This window comes from Bombina bombina, chromosome 1 (assembly GCF_027579735.1).
Source record: "Bombina bombina isolate aBomBom1 chromosome 1, aBomBom1.pri, whole genome shotgun sequence".
Classification (NCBI taxonomy): Eukaryota; Metazoa; Chordata; class Amphibia; order Anura; family Bombinatoridae; genus Bombina; species Bombina bombina.
The window spans coordinates 193,668,054-193,690,079 of NC_069499.1; the positions used below are offsets into that span (position 1 = coordinate 193,668,054).

At 42.6% G+C, this 22,026-nt stretch overlaps 1 protein-coding gene across 1 annotated transcript in view; it reads right to left on the bottom strand.

Annotated features, from left to right (window-relative positions):
* The window catches only part of HAUS2 (HAUS augmin like complex subunit 2), a gene marked incomplete in the record, with an annotated part of 63,901 nt that overhangs the window by 22,188 nt on the left and 19,687 nt on the right, over positions 1-22,026 (bottom strand). Inside the window, 2 exon segments of the mRNA XM_053697810.1 lie at positions 1,138-1,207; positions 14,494-14,586. Of these exon segments, the coding sequence (XP_053553785.1) occupies positions 1,138-1,207; positions 14,494-14,586 (163 nt within the window).

Consider the following 22,026-nt stretch of genomic DNA (forward strand, 5'->3'; position numbering starts at 1 on the left):
AACCAGAAGCAATAAATAATGAGACTTAAATAATGTGGAGACAAAAATGACGCCCATCTTTTTTAGCGCCAAAAAAGACGCCCACATTATTTGGCGCCTAAATGCTTTTGGCGCCAAAAATGACGCCACATCCGGAACGCCGACATTTTTGACGCAAAAAAACGTCAAAAAATGACGCAACTTCCGGCGACACGTATGACGCCGGAAACAGAAAAAAATGTTTGCGCCAAAAAAGTCCGCGCCAAGAATGACGCAATAAAATGAAGCATTTTCTGCCCCCGCGAGCCTAACAGCCCACAGGGAAAAAGTCAAAATTTTTTAAGGTAAGAAAAAATGATTGAAACAAATGCATTTATCCCAAATATGAAACTGACTGTCTGAAAAATAAGGAAAGTTGAACATTCTGAGTCAAGGCAAATAAATGTTTGAATACATATATTTAGAACTTTATAAATAAAGTGCCCAACCATAGCTTAGAGTGTCACAGAAAATAAGATTTACTTACCCCAGGACACCCATCTACATGTTTGTAGAAAGCCAAACCAGTACTGAAACGAGAATCAGCAGAGGTAATGGTATATATAAGAGTATATCGTCGATCTGAAAAGGGAGGTAAGAGATGAATCTCTACGACCGATAACAGAGAACCTATGAAATAGACCCCGTAGAAGGAGATCACTGCATTCAAATAGGCAATACTCTCCTCACATCCCTCTGACATTCACTGCACGCTGAGAGGAAAACCGGGCTCCAACTTGCTGCGGAGCGCATATCAACGTAGAATCTAGCACAAACTTACTTCACCACCTCCATCGGAGGCAAAGTTTGTAAAACTGAATTGTGGGTGTGGTGAGGGGTGTATTTATAGGCATTTTAAGGTTTGGGAAACTTTGCCCCTCCTGGTAGGAATGTATATCCCATACGTCACTAGCTCATGGACTCTTGCTAATTACATGAAAGAAAAAATCTATTGGATATTGGCCATTAAAAGAATGAGTAGTAATTAGAATAAAGTGTTTTTGTTTTTATTTGCATCTCTTTCCACACAGGGAAATACAATGTTGGATATCTGGGTAGCATTTCCCATACCTAAGTGCACTGTTGTACAAAAACACAGGTGTAATCAAAAGGACTTACTGAGGAATAAAGGATGAATGATATCTGCAGTTTCTTTCTCAAGCCTCAGTAGTTCTAGCTCAAGACTTTTCTGTGGAGCAAAAATAAAATGCATGTTAATGCTTATTGAGAACGCGAAAATGATGAAATATGAAAAGGGAAGGGCCAATAGGATTAGAGTGAAAATTGAAGATATGTATTTTTTTTATTTTTTTTAACTGTAAGCAACTAGTTTTTCTGACACACAAACAAGCAAACTCACACTTGCTCACACATACATACACACAGGAACAAACACACCAATAAATTCACACCCTTGCTCTTACACACACACACACACTCTTTCTGACACACACAAACAAGCTCACACTCTTGCTCTTACACACAGAGGAATAAACTAACACTTGCTCACACATACATAAAGAACACACACAGGAACAAACACTCTTGCTCACACACACAGGAACAAACTAACACTCTTTGCCACATACACACACACGGGAACAAACTAACACTCTTGCTCACACACCCACACAGGAACAAACTAACACTCTTGCTCACACACACCCACACAGGAACAAACTAACACTCTTGCTCACACACACACCCACACAGGAACAAACTAACACTCTTGCTCACACACACACCCACACAGGAACAAACTAACACTCTTGCTCACACACACACCCACACAGGAACAAACTAACACACACACCCACACAGGAACAAACTAACACTCTTGCTCACACACACACCCACACAGGAACAAACTAACACTCTTGCTCTCACACACACACACACACAGTAACAAAGACAGGAACAAACACTCTTGCTCACACACACACACACAGGAACAAACTAACACTCTTGCTCTCACACACACACACACACACACACACAGGAACAAACTAACACTCTTGCTCTCACACACACACACAGTAACAAAGACAGGAACAAACACTCTTGCTCACACACACACGCAGGAACAAACCAACACTTGCTTACACATACACAGGAACAAACTAACACTCTTGCTCACACACAGGAACAAACTAACACTCTTGCTCACACACACACAGGAACAAACTAACACTCTTGCTCACACAGGAACAAACTAACACTCTTTGCCACACACACAGGAACAAACTAACACTCTTGCTCACACACACACACAGGAACAAACTAACTTGCTCACATACACACAGGAACAAACCCTTGCTCACATACACACAGGAACAAAGTAACACTCTTGCTCACACACACACAAACAAACTAACACTCTTTTTTTTTTTTTTTTTTTTATGTATTTTTATTGAGGTACTTAAATTAGGCATACAAACATTATAAACACAAAGGGAATTGCCAGTCAATACAACAGGAACAAAAATGTACAGTCCATCTGAATTCTATAGCGGTATAGTAAACATTCTGCACCGATGAAATGAAAAAAAAGGAAAAAATAAAACAGTTAAAGATGGCAAAATTAAATACATGATGCCTATTCACAAGGGAACCTTCCATAACAAACAGGTCACTCTTGGACCTCAAATAATGAGACATAACTGGTAGTAAGGAAAGGCATAATGGAATGGAGAGACCACTCTTGGATCTCACTTTGCTAACCTCATTTTTTTATTTTTTTATTTTTTCTAGATGATAGCACGGGATACACCCTTATTTATATTCATCTTATTTTGTAAATCTGTAATCCCCAATGAAAAAAAAAGAGAAAAAAGAAAGACATGGCCTCTCTTGGACCCTTGGACCTTAACCTTTAGTATTGCTGATAGGGGAGCTTGATAAGGGGTATGAAATAATAATGGAACACATAGGGCTGCTCTTGAACCCTTAAAACAAGAATTGCAATCAGATAATATACAACATTGAATAGTAAAGTAAAGAAACCCTGTGGGCCTAAACTGCCAAGGGGAAGTAAAACAAGAGTTAGCCTTTTTGTTCTTTCTCCAAAGCTGCAATACATATTGTAGTAGGCATATAGCCTTAATGATACAGAAAACATTTTTTTTTTTTTTAATCTTTTGCAGACCCAAAAATCTTTATAGTGGGGAGGTTGGTATATTCAAGAGGAGTGAGGCTGATCTCAAAGTAAATAAGACGCTTACTAACTAGATTGTATGACAAAGCTAAACTGCAGCAATGTGCCAAGCTATAGGAGCTAGGCTAGTTTAACATGAAATACCAGGCTGAGAAACAAATTGTGTCACTATGGTGAGGGACCAGGCATATGTTAGTTTGTTAGAAAGCAAATACCCCACATAATAAGACTTTGCAGAGCTCAAACCTATAGCTACAATCACCAATACATCCACAATATACTAGGTGTCTATTAATAATTAATGTTGTGTCAGTATATTCATCACATTGCTCCTGACACTCTAGTTGAATACCATGCCTGATGTGGTAAGGTATTAAATTAAACCCCTAAATTCAAGAGAATAGGTATAGTAAGCATGCCATTGCTGTCTCGGCCGCTGACAGCCCGGCATGAGCAATAAAATATAAGGGGGTGAGAATTACCGACATATATATCAGGCTATGAAGGCTAATGCTATATTAAGAGATCTACTAAACCGTAATTGCAAAAAGTATTGGCTAAGCTATGATTTACACACAGGGTTAAACCTAACACTGTGAGGTTGCGGAAATAAATGTGTTATCTAACTTGTGTTTAACCTCTATACTGCTGGTCATTAAGATAAATGAGTTAAAGCCATGCTCGCGTGTTGCACTAAATATAAATACTATCTAATACACTAGCTGCAGAGATTAGACATTAAGGGGTATGTATACATTTCTCAAATAGATTATTTAAATATTTATTGCAAAGTCCAAACAGATAATGTTCCCCAAAGCTCAGACTGTACTGCCATCATTAGGGTTCCGGCATTTTATGTTTAGACAAGTCACCAGGTCGTAGCAGCAAGATAGAGAGGCCCTCTAGCAGAAGCAAATCTGAGTCCAGGAGCGGTTTAGAAGACAGAAATCAGAGAACTTTGCTTTTGTTGTCTTCCATTTCACCGCTATTTTTTTGTGTAATTTGCGACAGTCATCCTATTCCGGATCGCCAGGTAAGATTAGTGCGAGTAGTAGTAATTCTCACAAACAGGCCAAGACAATGTCTCCCTATGTTAGCCAGGACATCCATGTGGCTCTTTGCGGACAATGCAGCACCGGACCACACAGCTCCCTCCCCGGTAAGTTGAAGGGAATAACACGCTTCTGAGTAGCGCAAGGCTCTATGAGGCACCCTGACACTATGGGATTCTCTAGATTAGGCTCATTGCGAGTGTCTACGCCAAAGCGCGCCTCAAAAACTTTTAGATCTTGGCAATCCGGCTCAAAATGTGGCAGACAGGAGAGGGTCCCTGTGGGGGTCTCCCGCTGCAATTGCGGTCCTCCGTCCTCCTCTTCTGCATCTATAGCGGAATCATAGATAATGAGCTTGTTGTAGCTGAAACACTGACCTACTAGCTGGTGTAGTCTGAGGAAATGTTCATCCAAAAGTACACAGATTGCCTTTTGTAGCTGTTCCATATTAGAGGTTGCGCCCCACAGGGTTAGTAGATAATGATTGATTGCAATTCAACACTTACTTAGTGCCGCATAACGACAGGAAGAGAGCCAAACTAACACTCTTGCTCACACACACACAAACAAACTAACACTCTTGCTCACACACACACACAAACTAACACTCTTGCTCACACACACACAAACAAACTAACACTCTTGCTCACACACACACAAACAAACTAACACTCTTGCTCACACACACACAAACAAACTAACACTCTTGCTCACACACTGTCAGGGTTTTTTCCCTGTTGTGCTTCCCATGTGCTGCTGGCAGCCATTTTACTCACCTCTCTTCCTGACTATGGTGCATTGTGGGGGAGGCTGCTCATTTCCTGCACTTCCTTTTATGGCCAGACTGGTGTGCATCATCCATGTGAGATAGGATGCAGTCTCAGAATTGTGATGTCATCACTTATTATTTAAAGGGCCTCTGTTCAGTATGCTTTGCATTTGCGTTGTCTCAGACCTGTTTGTGAGAGTTCCTGTGTATTACCTGGCTGCCTGGCGTCCTTCCTGGTTCCTGATCCCTGGCTCTGCTGTTTTCCTTGTTCCCGATTCCGGCTCGTCTGACTATTCGCTTTGGCTCCTGACTCGGCTTGTCTGACTACCAGCTCTGGTTTTAACTCCTGGCCAGTTATTCGACTTGTGGACTGGACTTTTTTTTTCTTTTTTTTCTATTAATAAAGGTGTGATTATTTTTGCACTTTTCGTCTCAGTCTGATTCCTGGCACCCTGACATTACGCAAAGGCCATGAATCCTGATGGTGCTAATAATCCACCTTTACCTGCCATCATTTCCAGGATGGATGTACAGGATCACCGCTTGGATCAATTTGCACTAGCCCTGCAAACCCTGCTGACTCGTCCCGCAAGTTATGGCTGCTCCTGTTTCCGCTGCCGCTACACCTATGCCTACTAGGAGCATGTCTGGTTCTGCACCTCTACCTCAGCGATATGGAGGCGATCCTATTCAGTGCAGAAGGTTTTTGAACCAGGTGGGCATTTACTTTGAGATGTTACCTCAGGCGTTTGCCTCTGACAGAGCTAAGGTGGGATTTCTCTTCTCGTTACTCTGACACAGCTCTTGCCTGGGCTAATCCCTTGTGGGAGACTAATAAACCTGTGATTTCAAAATTACCCTGAATTTGTGGCCTCCTTTCGAAGGGTATTTGATGTTCCGGCTTGCTCTTCCTCTGCTGCTAAAGGTACAAGATCTGTTGCTCAGTATGCTATTGAGTTCCGTACGAATGCCGCATAGGTAGGTTGGAACAATGAAGCCATTGTTGCCGCCTTCTTTCATGGGCTCTCTGGTGCGATTAAAGATGAAGTTGCTGCCAGAGATTTACCAGAGGATCTCGAGGCATTGGTGTCTTTTTTGATCCTAATTGACATCAGACTCAGAGAGAGGCCCTCTTTCAAGGAGCGCTTGCGGAAGTCTCCTGTTCCGTTGTCTCCTACGTGTTCGTTCCCACCCATGCCTCCTGGTACCGAGTCACCAGGTACTGCTGAGCTGATGCAGCTGGGATTCACGTGTCTCTCCGCGGCGGAGAGGGCCTTTAGGATGAGGGAGGGGCTCTGTCTCTATTGTGGGTTACAGGGCAACCTTTTGAAGTCTTGTTCTACACGGCCGGGAAACGCTCACACCTAAGGTCCTGTCGGGAGCAGACCTCGGGTGGTTTATCCTCGTCCCCGGAACCGCTTAAGGAGAAACCTTTGGTCACGGTTGTCCTTTCCTGGGTGGACTCCTCCATAGTCACTCAGGCTCTTGGTGACTCTGGGTTATTTCATTGACAGTGCTTTTGTATCAAAGCACTCCATTCCTGTTTTGCCTCGGTCCGTTCTGCTTGCTATTGAGGCCATTGATGGCAGGCCCCTTCAGCCCACACTCGTTACTCACGAAACTGCCCCGTTGTCCATGGCTGTTGGGGCTCTCCATTTTGAAACCCTCCAGTTCCTAGTGATAAACTCTCCGCATTTTCCAGTTGTTCTGGGTTATCCCTGGCTCCAAAAGCACAATCTCAGTCTCGACTGGCGCAGGTCCAAAATTTTGTTGTGGTCCCCGCAATGTATTTCCACTTGTCTTCGGAAACCAGTTAAAGTCTTGTGCACTTCTTCGGTATCTCAATTGCCAGAGGAGTACCGAGAGTTCCTAGACGTGTTTGACAAGGTGCGTGCCGGTACGTTGCCTCCTCACCGGTTGTGCCATAGACCTGCAACTCGGAGCCATTCCTCCTCTGGGCCGGGTGTACCTTCTGTCTGTAGCAGAGAATTGTGCTATGGAGGAGTAGGTTGCTGATGCTCTGTCGCGGGGGATCATCCGCAAATCCTGCTCTCCTGCAGGGGCTGGCTTCTTCTTCTTTGAAGAAAAAGGGTGGTGAGTTAAGACCATGTATCGATTATAGGTGTCTTAATCGTCTTACCATTAAGAATGCTTACCCTATTCCTCTTATTACGGAACACTTTGACCGCCTCAAGGGAGCTATGGTCTTTACTAAACTTGATTTGAGAGGAGCGTACAATCTCGTTAGGATTAAGGAGGGCCACAAATGGAAAACAGCATTTAACACCAGGAGCGGGCATTATGAGTATCTTGTAATGCCCTTTGGCCTATGTAATGCTCCTGCTGTTTTTCAGGAATTTATTAATGATGTCCTATGAGATATGTTGCAACAGTATGTTATGGTGTACTTAGACGACATCCTCATACACTCACCCACACTTGAGGCTAATCGTTCTGATGTTACACAGGTTCTTCAGAGACTACGTGAGAACGGCCTGTTTTGTAAACTCGAGAAATGTGAGTTCCATCAGACTCGAGTAACCTTCCTAGGTTATGTTATCTCCGTTGCAGGGTTCTCCATGGATCCTGACAAGTTATCTGCAGTGGCCTCGCCCAGTTGGTCTTCGGTCTATTCAACATTTTTTGGGGTTCGCCAATTACTATAGAAAGTTTATTAAAAACTTTTCTTCCATGGTCAAACCTATCACAGACTACCTGTAAAGAGAATGATCCACTCCATTGGTCACCTACTGCCATTAAGGCCTTTGATAGTCTTAAGACTGCCTTTGCTGCCGCTCCAGTTCTGGCTCATCCTAACCCTGTCCTGCCTTTCTTTCTTGAGGTCGATACGTCTGAGACTGGAGTAGGTGCCCTCTTGTCTCAACGTCCTACGCCTGATGGTTCCTTGCATCCGTGTGGTTTCTTCTCTAAGAAATTGTCTCCAGCAGAGTGCAATTATGAAATTGGCGACAGGGAATTACTGGCCATAATTTTGGCACTTAAAGGGACACTGAACTAAAAATGCAATTTACTCATATTATCAATTTTTCTTCATTCTCTTGCAAATCTTTCTATAAAAAAGAAGGCATCTAAGCTTTTTTATTGGTTCAGTACTCTGGACAGCAGTTTTTGATTGGTGGATGAATTTATCCATCTAAAGGCATCTAAACTTACATTCTTGCATTTCAAATAAAGATTCCAAGAGAATGAAGAAAATTTGATAATAGGAGTAAATTAGAAAGTTGCTTAAAATGTCATGCTCTATCTGAATCACGAAAGAAAAAATTTGGGTACAGTGTCCCTTTAAGGAATGGAGGCATCTTCTCGAGGGTACTAGCGTGCCAGTGCTCATTCTTACTGACCACAAGAATTTAACTTATCTATCTGAAGCAAAACGTTTGTCCCCCCGACAGGCCAGATGGGCGCTATTTTTGTCTCGGTTTAATTATGTGGTCTCCTACCTGCCTGGTAGTAAGAATGTTAGGGCTGATGCCCTTTCTCGACAATTTTCGCCTCTGTCCAAGGAGGAGTCTGTACCTACTCCAGTTATACCTCCTGACCATATTTTGGCTACCATACGTACTAATTTGACTTCTCCCTTGGGGGAGGAGATCCTGGCTGCACAAACCAATGCACCTCCTGAGAAACCTAGTGGTAAGTGTTTTGTTCCTGAGAATCTTCAAACTAAACTTTTGCACACTTACCACCATCCTAAAGCCGCAGGTCACCCAGGCAAGAACCAAATGATTTGGTCTGTCACTCGACAATTCTGGTGGCCAGGTCTTCGTTCTGATGTTGCTGCGTATGTTGCCTCCTGCTCAGTTTGTGCACAGAATAAGACTCCTCGAGGTCTTCCTGTGGGTCTTCTTCAACCTATTCCTAATGGTGAGCGTCCTTGGACACATGTTTCCATGGACTTCATTGTCGAGCTCCCTGTTTCCAATGGCAATACTGTTATCCTTATGGTGGTTGACCTTTTTACTAAAATGTCACATTGCATTTCCTTGATGAAGCTGCCTACCGCTAAGGAGCTTGCTTCAATTTTTGCCCGGGAGGTCTTCTATTTACATGGGTTACCCAAGGAGATAGTGTCGGACCAGGGTAGCCAGTTTGTCTCCAGATTTTGGCGTTCCTTTTGTGCTCAAATGGGGTTCCAGCTTTCCTTCTCCTTGGCATATCACCCTCAATCCAATGGGGCTGCGGAACGGTTTAATCAAGCTCTGGAACAGTTCCTCCGTTGCTATGTCTCAGATCACCACAATAATTGGTCTGAACTGTTACCTGGGGCAGAGTTTGCTCGTAATAGTGCTATTAATGCTTCCTACAAGTTATCCCTGTTCATGGCGAATTATGGGTTTCAACCATCCTTGTTGCCCGATTCATTCATGAAATCAATAAAGCAAATTTGTTATAAAATACAAACACATTTATTTCAATAAACACATAGGTAAAATCCTAATTTTATGACCGGTCTTAAATATTTAAGAACTTAAAAAGAGTAAAGGCAAGTATTTCAATAATTTTAAAAAGCTATTGCATAGAGTTAAAAGAAAATTGGGGATTTACATATACATCTTGTTTGCAAGTTTAGAAATATAGTGGTGCGCCACTCTTCATGTTGCGGTAGTAGCTGAATAGCTGATATATCACCAATCCACCTTATTATTTTGGTACAAAAGGTTTGACTGTTTGCACACAAAACAAAGTAAAGTCACACTTTGAGAAGAAAAGTAAAAAATGTGTATATTATATATATATATATATATATATATATATATATATAAATCGTTTCAATAAACGACTAGTCCCAATTGTATTTTCCTTTAAATATACGTTCCTTGTGCCTGTATAATTTCTTAGTTCTGTAGTTTATAAAGTGCCCAGTTTCGTTTGATGTAATAGTTCGTAGTTGGATTGTGTGTATAATTGGCAATATCGGCTACTTTACCTCTGCATGCCTTTCGGTCTCTTCGTGGGTATGTCTCCTCCACTCACCTTCTGGCATAGGTAACGCTGCAACCTCGCTGATAGTCGTTGACGTCACACGCCAATTTTTTCTCCTGAAAGTAGATCCGGCTTCCACTCTGCGCAGAGAGTATCTGTAGTTTTGGATGAAGAAAAATAGTGCCAATGCAATCCTTGGTCACTATGTATTCCTTTTGTTGGGCAAAGTTAGATTCCTGTAGGCAGTAGGACCATCAACGCGTTTCACCACTTGCTGTGGCTCTCTCAAGATCCCAAGATTTCCGGCTTTGGAGGAGCATCTCTGGCAACTCCGTTCCACGTAGGTGCAGATTCAGGATTGCCTTCATCGTTCTATGCAGCGCCAAAAGTTCCAGGCTGATCGTAGGCGTCTGCCCGCACCTTCCTACCAGGTTGGTGAGAGAGTTTGGCTGTCCTCCCGCAACTTGAACCTTCGTGTACCTTCCAATAAATTGGCTACCCGTTATGTTGGTCCTTTTCGAATACTCCAACAGGTTAATCCTGTGGCCTACGCTCTTGACCTTCCTCCTGCTATGCGCATATCCAATGTTTTTTATGTCTCCCTCTTGAAACCATTGGTTTGTAATTGGTTTACCACTGTATTGCCTCATCCCCGTCCTATCTTTGTTGACAACCATGAGGAGTATGAGGTCAGCAGCATTATTGACTCTCGTATGTCCAGGGGCAGTGCACAGTATTTGGTTCACTGGAGGGGCTACGGTCCGGAGGAGCGTTCCATTGATGTTCCTGCTCCTGCCCTCCTCCGTGCCTTCCATGCCTGTTTCCCCAATAAGCCTTTTGTTCTCCCGTGGGAGGGGGGGGGGTACTGTCAGGGTTTTTCCCCTGTTGTGTTTGCCATGTGCTGCTGGCAGCCATTTTACTCACCTCTCTTCCTGACTATGGTGCATTGTGGGGGATGCTGCTCATTTCCTGCACTTCCTTTTATGGCCAGACTGGTGTGCATCATCCATGTGAGACAGGATGCAGTCTCAGAATTGTGATGTCATCACTTATTATTCAAAGGGCCTCTGTTCAGTATGCTTTGCCTTTGCGTTGTCTCAGACCTGTTTGTGAGAGTTCCTGTGTATTACCTGGCTGCCTGACGTCCTTCCTGGTTCCTGATCCCTGGCTTGTTCCTGGCTCTGCTGTTTTCCTTGTTCCTGATTCCAGCTCGTCTGACTATTCGCTTTGGCTCCTGACTCGGCTTGTATAACTACCAGCTTTGGTTTTGACTCCTGGCTTGTTATTTGACTTGTGGACTTTTTATTATTTTTTTGCTATTAATAAAGGTGTAATTATTTTTGCACTTTTCATCTCAGTCTGATTCCTGGCACCCTGACACACACACACAGGAACAAACTAACACTCTTGCTCACACACACAGGAACAAACTAACACTCTTGCTCTTACACACAGGAACAGACTAACACTCTTGCTCACACACACACAGGAACAAACTAACACTCTTGCTCACACACAGGAACAAACTAACACTCTTGCTCACACACACACACACAAACGCACACACAGGAACAAACTAACACTTTTGCTCACACACACAGGAACAAACTAACACTCTTGCTCACACACACACAGGAACAAACTAACACTCTTTGCCACACACACACAGGAACAAACTAACACTCTTTGCCACACACACACAGGAACAAACTAACACTCTTGCTCACACACACACAGGAACAAACTAACACACTTGCTCACACATACACAGGAACAAACTAACACTCTTGCTCACACACACACACACACACACGGGAACAAACTAACACTCTTGCTCACACACGGGAACAAACTAACACTCTTGCCCACACACGGGAACAAACCAACACTCTTGCTCACACACACACACAGGAACAAACCAACACTCTTGCTCACACACACACACATAGGAACAAACTAACACTCTTGCTCACACACACACGGGAACAAACTAACACTCTTGCTCACACACAGGAACAAACTAACACTTGCTCACACACACACACACACACACACAGGAACAGACCAACACTCTTGCTCACACACACAGGAACAAACTAACACTCTTGCTCACACACACAGGAACAAACTAACACTCTTGCTCACACACACAGGAACAAACTAACACTCTTGCTCACACACACAGGAACAAACTAACACTCTTGCTCACACACACAGGAACAAACTAACACTCTTGCTCACACACACAGGAACAAACTAACACTCTTGCTCACACACACAGGAACAAACTAACACTTGCTCACACACACACACAGGAACAGACTAACACTCTTGCTCACACACAAACACACACACAGGAACAAACTAACACTCTTACTCACACAGGAACAAACTAACACTCTTGCTCACACAAACGAATAAATCAAGTCTTGCTCTCACACACACACACACGAATAAACTAACATTATTGCACACACATACACAGCAAAGAACAAACTTACAATTGAGTGAACGATACAGAAGAATTCTTATTGTGTAGACTCCTAGACCTCATAAAAGCTAAAACTCTCAAAAAACAAAAACAAAAAAAAAAACAACAAAAAAAAAAAAAAAAAAAAAACTTTGTTTCACCCAGGGTTAAAAATTTAATACTAAAAACACACAGGAGTAGCCATAAAAAAGCAGTCAAGGTCTTCCAATGTCCCACCACAGCCGGAGGTAGAAGTTTTTGCCCTTATACTGTCCTCTCACCTCACTACCTGTCCCCTCGACCCCATCCCCTCACAACTACTCCCCGCCCTCTCTTCTACCCTTACCCCTATACTAACACACATCTTCAACCTCTCGCTCAGCACTGGTATATTTCCTTCATCTCTTAAACACACACTGCTCACACCTATCCTCAAAAAACCTCTCGATCCAACCTCCCCATCCAACTACCGCCCTATTTCACTACTTCATCCATGCTTCTTGAAAAGCTAGTATATGCACGTCTATCCTATTTCCTTACATTAAACTCCCTCCTTGACCCACTGCAATATGGATTTCGCCCCCATCACTCCACAGAGACAGCAATTGTTAAGGTTACCAATGACCTACATACAGCAAAATCCAAAGGCCACTTCCCTCTGCTTATTCTTACTGATCTGTCTGCAGCCTTTGATACTATCGGCCACCCTCTTTTGCTCCAAACCCTCCAATCCTTTGTGGTTCTCTTCCTATCTGTCTAACTGTAACTTTAGTGTAGCCTTCTCTGGAGCATCCTCTGCCCCGTTACCACTTTCTGTTGGGGTACAGCAAAGCTCTGTCCTCTGTCCCCTTCTCAAACTACACGTCATCATTAGGTTACTTAATAAAGCGTCAAGGATTTCAATATCATTTGTATGCCGATGACACCCAAATCTACCTCTCTGCACCAGACCTATCTCCTTCCTTGCTAACCTGTGTGACTAACTGTCTTTCTCATATGTCATCTTGGATGTCCTCTCACTACCTTAAGCTAAATCTCTCTAAAACTGAGCTCCTTATCCCCCCCCACTTCTTTCAAAATCTCCACCCCCCATTTCTCTAACTGTCGATAACTCCATCATTACCCCAACCATGCCCTATCTCATGGGGTCGCAACTTGACTCAAATCTTTCTTTTACTCCTCACATTCAGTCCTTGGCTAAAGCCTGCCGCTTCCACCTTAAAAAAATCACTAAAATTAGACACTTCCTTACACAAGACACAACTGCGATTTTAATCCACTCTCTCATCCTTTCCCGCCTCGACTACTGCAACTCCATCCTCTCTGGTCTCCCTAGCTGCCGCCTAGTTTCTTTACAATCCATAATGAACACCTATGCCAGGCTTATCTTCCTTACGAGTCACTCTTCATCTGCTGCACCTCTCTGCTAATCCCTTCACTGGCATCCTCTTGCCTCCAGGCTTAAACACAAAATTCTCACTCTGACATACAAAGCCCTCAACTGCACTGCTCCCCCCTACATTTTAGACCTTGTCTCTGTTCACAATCTCATCCTCTCCTCTTCTCTTGTTACCTCCTCACATTCCCGTTTACAAGACTTCTCCAGATTGGCTTCCATCTTATGGAACTCTCTGCCTCGCTCCACAAGACTCTCCCTAGTTTTGAAAGCTTCAAGTGCTCCCTAAAGACTCTACTTTTTAGGGAAGCATACAATCTAAACAAACCTTTCCTAACTCAATTGCTATCTTCTTAAACCCCTTAGCATGTAAGCCTATGAGCCCAGCTGTTTGTAGATCACCTTCAGAGCCGACTACAACAGTGCAACTCTCGGTAGGGCCCTCTACCCATTTGATCCCTATAAATGTTATCTTGTATACTGCCTATGTTTATAGCGCTGCAGAATCTGTTGGCACTCTACAAATATCTGATAATAATAATAATAATTATTATTATTATTATAATAGTAATAATGGTAAAGTAGCACCAATTGTAATGTCAAAGAAAAAACAGATTTATACAACATAGGGACACATATTAAAAAAAATGTTACAATGTGAAAAGGAGAGAGCAGTGAGAAAAGACTTACTTGATTGATTTCAGCCTTGATGGTGGATATCCTCTCTAGCTCTTCTACACGACTAAAGCAGATTGATTCTTGCCTTGTTTGGTCCAGTAAATTCTGGTTAATTTTTAAAAATAAGAAAAAAAAAAAAAAAAAAAAGTTATGGATTTCTAAATATGCAAAAGCTTCACTTGATTCAACGAGAAGTTATTTTATCATTTCAAACAAAATTTTGTTGGCTCATCTCATTGTGGCACAATTCAATAATGCAGGTAATTTGGCTACATTGGTACATTTTACCTTTAAAATTACTTTATGGGCTCTATTTATGAAGCTGTGGAGCCCCAGATATGCAGGCTTGTGCAACTGGTTGCATAAGAGCAGGAGGTGCTGTTGCATAAGCAATTGCTTGTGCAATGGTAAATGCACACAGCAGGCACTTCCAGCTCGCTGCAGTACTGGGAGGACAGATTCTCTGACCATCTGACTGCAGCAAAAGAAACTATGCTAAATATCTACTAACCCAACTTCTCACATCCAACGCTTCTATTATTCAGGGGTCGATAAATCTGTTTAAAATTTAGCAAAAATATTTAGGAGACCGACATACAAAGTTTAGATAAGTAGAAAAACTCCCTTACGTCCTATACTGATTTAGCAAAGGTAATCCATAAATCAACAACAGTGTGTGCTCTTTTATGCAAATAAATGTAAAATATTTATTGTAAAAATAGCAAAACCACTCCATAAACCACTAGTGTAGTCTACTGAGCTACCCGCATAGCTTATTACAAATATATGACCATGTCACCCTCCAAATGACTGATCTCTTCCAAGCTTTCCTGATTTATGTACTCATAAAAGACATCCAGGAGATCAAAAGACTATGGCCTTTGGCAGCAATGTCAGGACTAGATGGGAAGGATCAATTTATGCAGAAGGCCTCCTTTATTCTGTTACTGTGATCCACCTAGTCTATTTCTCCTTTACTCGCACAGAGATCTGCTCCTCATAGCACATTGTTAAAGGGACACTCAAGTCAAAATTAAACTTTCATGAATCAGAGCATACACTTTTAAACAAATTTTCCAATTTACTTCCATTAACAAAATGTGCAGTCGTTTTATATTTACACTTTGAGTGACCAGCCTCTACTGAGCATGTGCAAGAATTCAAAGAAAGTTATACCGGAGGAGTGGAAATAGACATAACTTTCAAATTTGTCTGAAAAAAAAAAAACATAATTTATGCTTACCTGATAAATTTATTTCTCTTGTAGTGTATTCAGTCCACAGGTCATCCATTACTTATGGGATATATTCCCTTCAACAGGAAGTTGCAAGAGGATCACCCAAAGCAGAGCTGCTATATAGCTCCTCCCCTCACATGTCATATCCAGTCATTCGACCGAAACAAGACAAGAAAGGAGAAACCATAGGGTGCAGTGGTGACTGGAGTTTTAATTAAAATTTAGATCTGCCTTAAAAAAGACAGGGCGGGCCGTGGACTGAATACACTACAAGAGAAATAAATTTATCAGGTAAGCATAAATTATGTTTTCTCTTGTTAAGTGTATTCAGTCCACGGGTCATCCATTACTTATGGGATACCAATACCAAAGCTAAAGTACACGGATGATGGGAGGGACAAGGCAGGAACCACTGCCTGTAGAACCTTTCTCCCAAAAACAGCCTCCGAAGAAGCAAAAGTGTCAAATTTGTAAAATTTTGAAAAGGTATGAAGCGAAGACCAAGTCGCAGCCTTGCAAATCTGTTCAACAGAGGCCTCATTCTTAAAGGCCCAGGTGGAAGCCACAGCTCTAGTGGAATGAGCTGTAATTCTTTCAGGGGGCTGCTCTCCAGCAGTCTCATAGGCTAAACGTATTATGCTACGAAGCCAAAAGGAAAGAGAGGTTGCCGAAGCCTTTTGACCTCTCCTCTGTCCAGAATAAACGACAAACAGGGAAGAAGTTTGACGAAAATCTTTAGTTGCCTGTAAATAGAACTTCAGGGCACGGACTACGTCCAGATTATGCAAAAGTCGTTCCTTCTTTGAAGAAGGATTAGGACATAATGATGGAACAACAATCTCCTGATTGATATTCCTGTTAGAAACTACTTTAGGTAAAAACCCAGGTTTAGTACGCAGAACTACCTTGTCTGAATGGAAAATCAGATAAGGAGAATCACAATGTAAGGCCGATAACTCAGACTCTTCGAGCCGAGGAAATAGCCATCAAAAACAGAACTTTCCAAGATAAAAGCTTAATATCAATGGAATGAAGGGGTTCAAACGGAACACCTTGAAGAACTTTAAGAACCAAGTTTAAGCTCCACGGAGGAGCAACAGTTTTAAACACAGGCTTAATCCTAGCCAAAGCCTGACAAAAAGCCTGGACGTCTGGAACTTCTGCCAGACGTTTGTGTAAAAGAATAGACAGAGCAGAAATCTGTCCCTTTAATGAACTAGCAGATAAGCCCTTTTCTAAACCCTCTTGTAAAAAAGACAATATCCTAGGAATCCTAACCTTACTCCATGAGTAACTCTTGGATTCGCACCAATATAAATATTTACGCCATATCTTATGGTAAATTTTTCTGGTAACAGGTTTCCGAGCCTGTATTAAAGGGACAGTATACACTCATTTTCCTATAACTGCATGTAATAGACACTACTATAAAGAATAAGATGCACAGATACTGATATAAAAATCCAGTATAAAACTGTTTAAAAACTTACTTAGAAGCTGTCAGTTTGGCTCTGTTGAAAAGGTAGCTGGAAAGCCCACTGCAAGTGGCAAATAAGACACTCCCCCCCTCCCCCTTCTTTTGCATATGAAAAGACCCTTTACACAAGCAGGAGCAAGCTGGAGAAGGTAGTCGAGCGTATTCACATAAAACTTTGGGGCTTGGTTAGGAGTCTGAAAATCAGAGCAATGTTATTTAAAAATAAGCAAAACTATACATTAATTTAAAAAAAAAAAAACTTTATGGGCTACAGGTATACCTCACTTTACAGCGCTTCACTTTACAGCGATTCGCTAATACATCGCTTTGTGGAGCTGAAGTTCAACCTCCAAGGATTTTGAAACAGTGCTGTAAATCATTGTGAGATTGCGAGAAAAGTGACTGGCACCATTTTGCTATGCTTAGTTCAATGTTAACTGCATTGCAGTGCAATCTGTGTCTCAGTGCTATAGTCAGGCAAATTTTACTACAGTAATTTTCACTATTTTACAGGTAAAGTATTTATTGAATACTAATTGAATACTTGCTGTGCTAGTGTTAAACTAAACGTAGCACTATTGCACCCCTAATATATGTTAGTTCAAACATGTTTTTAAGATTTTAAACACTGAAAAGAAAGCTAAAACTGCCTTGTTTCACTTTAAGGCGGTTTTCATTTTACAGCGGGGCTCCGGTCCCTAACCCGCTGTATGAGCGGGGTATACCTGTATATAAATAGATTATCTACAAAACATTTATGCAAAGAAAAAATGAGTGTATAATGTCCCTTTAAAGGTATCAATAACCTAATCCGAGAAGCCACGCTTTGATAGGATCAAGCGTTCAATCTCCATGCAGTCAGCCTCAGAGAAATTAGATTTGGATGGTTGAAAGGACCCTGAATTAGAAGGTCCTGCCTCAGAGGCAGAGACCATGGTGGACAGGACGACATGTCCACTAGGTCTGCATACCAGGTCCTGCGTGGCCACGCAGGCGCTATCAGAATCACTGATGCTCTCTCTTGTTTGATCTTGGCAATCAGTCGAGGTAGCAGCGGAAATGGTGGAAACACATAAGCCATGTTGAAAACCCAAGGGGCTGCTAGAGCATCTATCAGCGCCGCTCCTGGGTCCCTGGACCTGGATCCGTAACAAGGAAGCTTGGCGTTCTGGCGAGACGCCATGAGATCCAGTTCTGGTTTGCCCCAACGATGAATCAGTTGAGCGAAGACCTCCGGATGAAGTTCCCACTCCCCCGGATGAAAAGTCTGGCGACTTAGAAAGTCCGCCTCCCAGTTCTCCACGCCTGGGATGTAGATCGCTGACAGGTGGCAAAAGTGAGACTCTGCCCAGCGAATTATCTTTGAGACTTCTAACATCGCTAGGGAACTCCTGGTTCCCCCTTGATGGTTGATGTAAGCCACAGTCGTGATGTTGTCCGACTGAAATCTGATGAACCTCAGTGTTGCTAACTGAGGCCAAGCTAGAAGAGCATTGAATATTGCTCTTAACTCCAGAATATTTATTGGGAGGAGTTTATCCTCCTGAGTCCACGATCCCTGAGCCTTCAGGGAGTTCCAGACTGCGCCCCAACCTAGAAGGCTGGCATCTGTTGTTACAATCGTCCAATCTGGCCTGCGAAAGGTCATTCCTTTGGACAGATGGACCCGAGAAAGCCACCAGAGAAGAGAATCTCTGGTCTCTTGATCCAGATTTAGTAAAGGGGACAAATCTGAGTAATCCCCATTCCACTGACTTAGCATGCATAATTGCAGCGGTCTGAGATGCAGGCGCGCAAATGGTACTATGTCCATTGCCGCTACCATTAAGCCGATTACTTCCATGCACTGAGCTACTGACGGTCGTGGAATGGAATGAAGGACACGGCAAGCATTTAGAAGTTTTGATAACCTGGACTCCGTCAGGTAAATTTTCATCTCTACAGAACCTATAAGAGTCCCTAGGAAGGGAACCCTTGTGAGTGGTAATAGAGAACTCTTTTCCACGTTCACCTTCCACCCATGCGACCTCAGAAATGCCAGAACTATCTCTGTATGAGACTTGGCAATTTGAAAGCTTGACGCTTGTATCAGAATGTCGTCTAGGTACGGAGCCACCGCTATGCCTTGCGGTCTTAGCACTGCCAGAAGTGAGCCCAGAACCGTTGTAAAAATTCTCGGGGCCGTAGCTAACCCGAAGGGAAGAGCTACAAACTGGTAATGCCTGTCTAGAAAGGCAAATCTTAGGTACCGATAATGATCTTTGTGAATCGGTATGTGAAGGTAGGCATCCTTTAAGTCCACTGTGGTCATATACTGACCCTCTTGGATCATGGGTAGGATGGTTCGAATAGTTTCCATTTTGAATGATGGAACTCTGAGGAATTTGTTTAAGATTTTTAGGTCCAAGATTGGTCTGAAGGTTCCCTCTTTCTTGGGAACCACAAACAGATTTGAGTAAAATCCTTGCCCTTGTTCCGTCTGCGGAACTGGGTGGATCACCCCCATTACTATGAGGTCTTGTACACAGCGTAGAAATGCCTTTTTCTTTATTTGGTTTGCTGATAACCTTGAAAGATGAAATCTCCCTTGTGGAGGAGAAGCTTTGAAGTCCAGAAGATATCCCTGAGATATAATCTCCAACGCCCAGGGATCCTGGACATCTCTTGCCCACGCCTGGGCGAAGAGAGAAAGTCTGCCCCCCCTAGATCCGTTTCCGGATAGGGGGCCCTCTCTTCATGCTGTCTTAGGGGCAGTAGTAGGTTTTCTGGCCTGCTTGCCCTTGTTCCAGGACTGGTTAGTTTTCCAGGCCTGTCTGTAACGAGCAACAGTTCCTTCCTGTTTTTGAGGAAGTTGATGCTGCTCCTGCCTTTAAGTTTCGAAAGGCACGAAAATTATACTGCTTGGCCTTTGATTTGGCCCTGTCCTGAGGAAGAGTATGACCCTTACCTCCAGTAATGTCAGCGATAATTTCTTTCAAGCCGGGCCCGAATAAGGTCTGCCCTTTGAAAGGAATATTAAGCAATTTCGATTTAGAAGTCACGTCAGCTGACCAGGATTTAAGCCATAGCGCTCTGCGCGCCTGGATGGCGAATCCGGAGTTCTTAGCCGTTAGTTTAGTTAAATGTACAATGGCATCAGAAACAAATGCATTAGCTAGCTTAAGTGCTTTAAGCTTGTCCATAATTTCATCCAATGGAGCTGTGCGAATGGCCTCTTCTAGAGACTCAAACCAGAATGCCGCAGCAGCAGTGACAGGCGCAATGCATGCAAGAGGCTGTAAGATAAAACCTTGTTGAACAAACATTTTCTTAAGGTAACCTATTTTTTTATCCATTGGATCCGAAAAAGCACAACTATCCTCCACCAGGATAGTGGTACGCTTAGCTAAAGAAACTGCTCCCTCCACCTTAGGGACCGTCTGTCATAAGTCCCGTGTAGTGGCGTCTATTGGAAACATTTTCCTAAATATAGGAGGTGGGGAAAAGGGCACACCGGGTCTATCCCACTCCTTGCTAATAATTTCTGTAAGCCTTTTAGGTATAGGAAAAACGTCAGTACACACCGGCACCGCATAGTATCTATCCAGCCTACACATTTTCTCTGGAATTGCAACTGTGTTACAGTCATTCAGGGCCGCTAAAACCTCTCCAAGCAATACACAGAGGTTCTCAAGCTTAAATTTAAAATTAGAGATCTCTGAATCCGGCTTCCCCGGATCAGATCCGTCACCCACAGAATGAAGCTCTCCGTCCTCATGTTCTGCAAATTGTGACGCAGTATCAGACATGGCTCTCATATCACCAGCGTGCTCTGTCCTTATCCCAGAGCTATCGCGCTTGCCTCTTAATTCTGACAATTTAGATAACACTTCTGTCAGGGTATTATTCATAATAGTAGCCATGTCTTCTAACGTGATTTGTATGGGCGTCACTGATGTACTTGGCGCCACAATCTCACGCGCCTCCTGAGCGGGAGGCGAAGGTACTGACACGTGAGGAGAGTTAGTCGGCATAACTTCCCCCTCGTTGTCTGGTGATAATTCCTTTACAGATAAAGGCTGACTTTTACTATTTAAAGTGACATCAATACATTTAGTACACATATTTCTATGGGGCTCCACATTGGCCTTCAAACATAGTGAACAAACAGATTCATCTGTGTCAGACATGTTTAAACAGACTAGCAATGAGACTAGCAAGCTTGGAAAATGCTTTAATATAAATTTACAAGCAATATAAAAAACGCTACTGCGCCTTTAAGAAGCACAAAAAAACTGTCACAGTTGAAATAACAATGAACCAAATCAGTTATAGCAACCAAATTTTCACAGTAACTGAGCTCTCTAGAGACGTCCTGGGTCATGCAGGAAGAAGCAGGAAGACTGTGACTTAATTTTTACTGCGCAAAAAAGCGCTAAAATAGGCCCCTCCCACTCATTATTACAGCATTGGGAAACCTCAGTTAACTGTTTCTATGCAGAAATATAAGTCAGCCATGTGGAAAAATTCATGCCCCTATAAGTTTTATCACGAATGTACCTCACAAAAACGATTAAACATGCCAGTAAACGTTTTCAAAATCCCTTTTTAAAGAGCATGTATTGTTATTAATAAGCCTGCTACCAGTCGCTTCTACTGCAGTTAAGGCTCATTACATTACTTTCAGTATTAGCAGTATTTTCTTAGTCAAATTCCATTCCTTAGAAAATTACATTACTGCACATACATTTAATCAGCCGGATACCAGTCGCTACCACTGCATTTAAGGCTGTACTTACATTACTTCGGTATCAGCAGTATTTTCTTAGTCAATTCCATTCCTTAGAAAAAT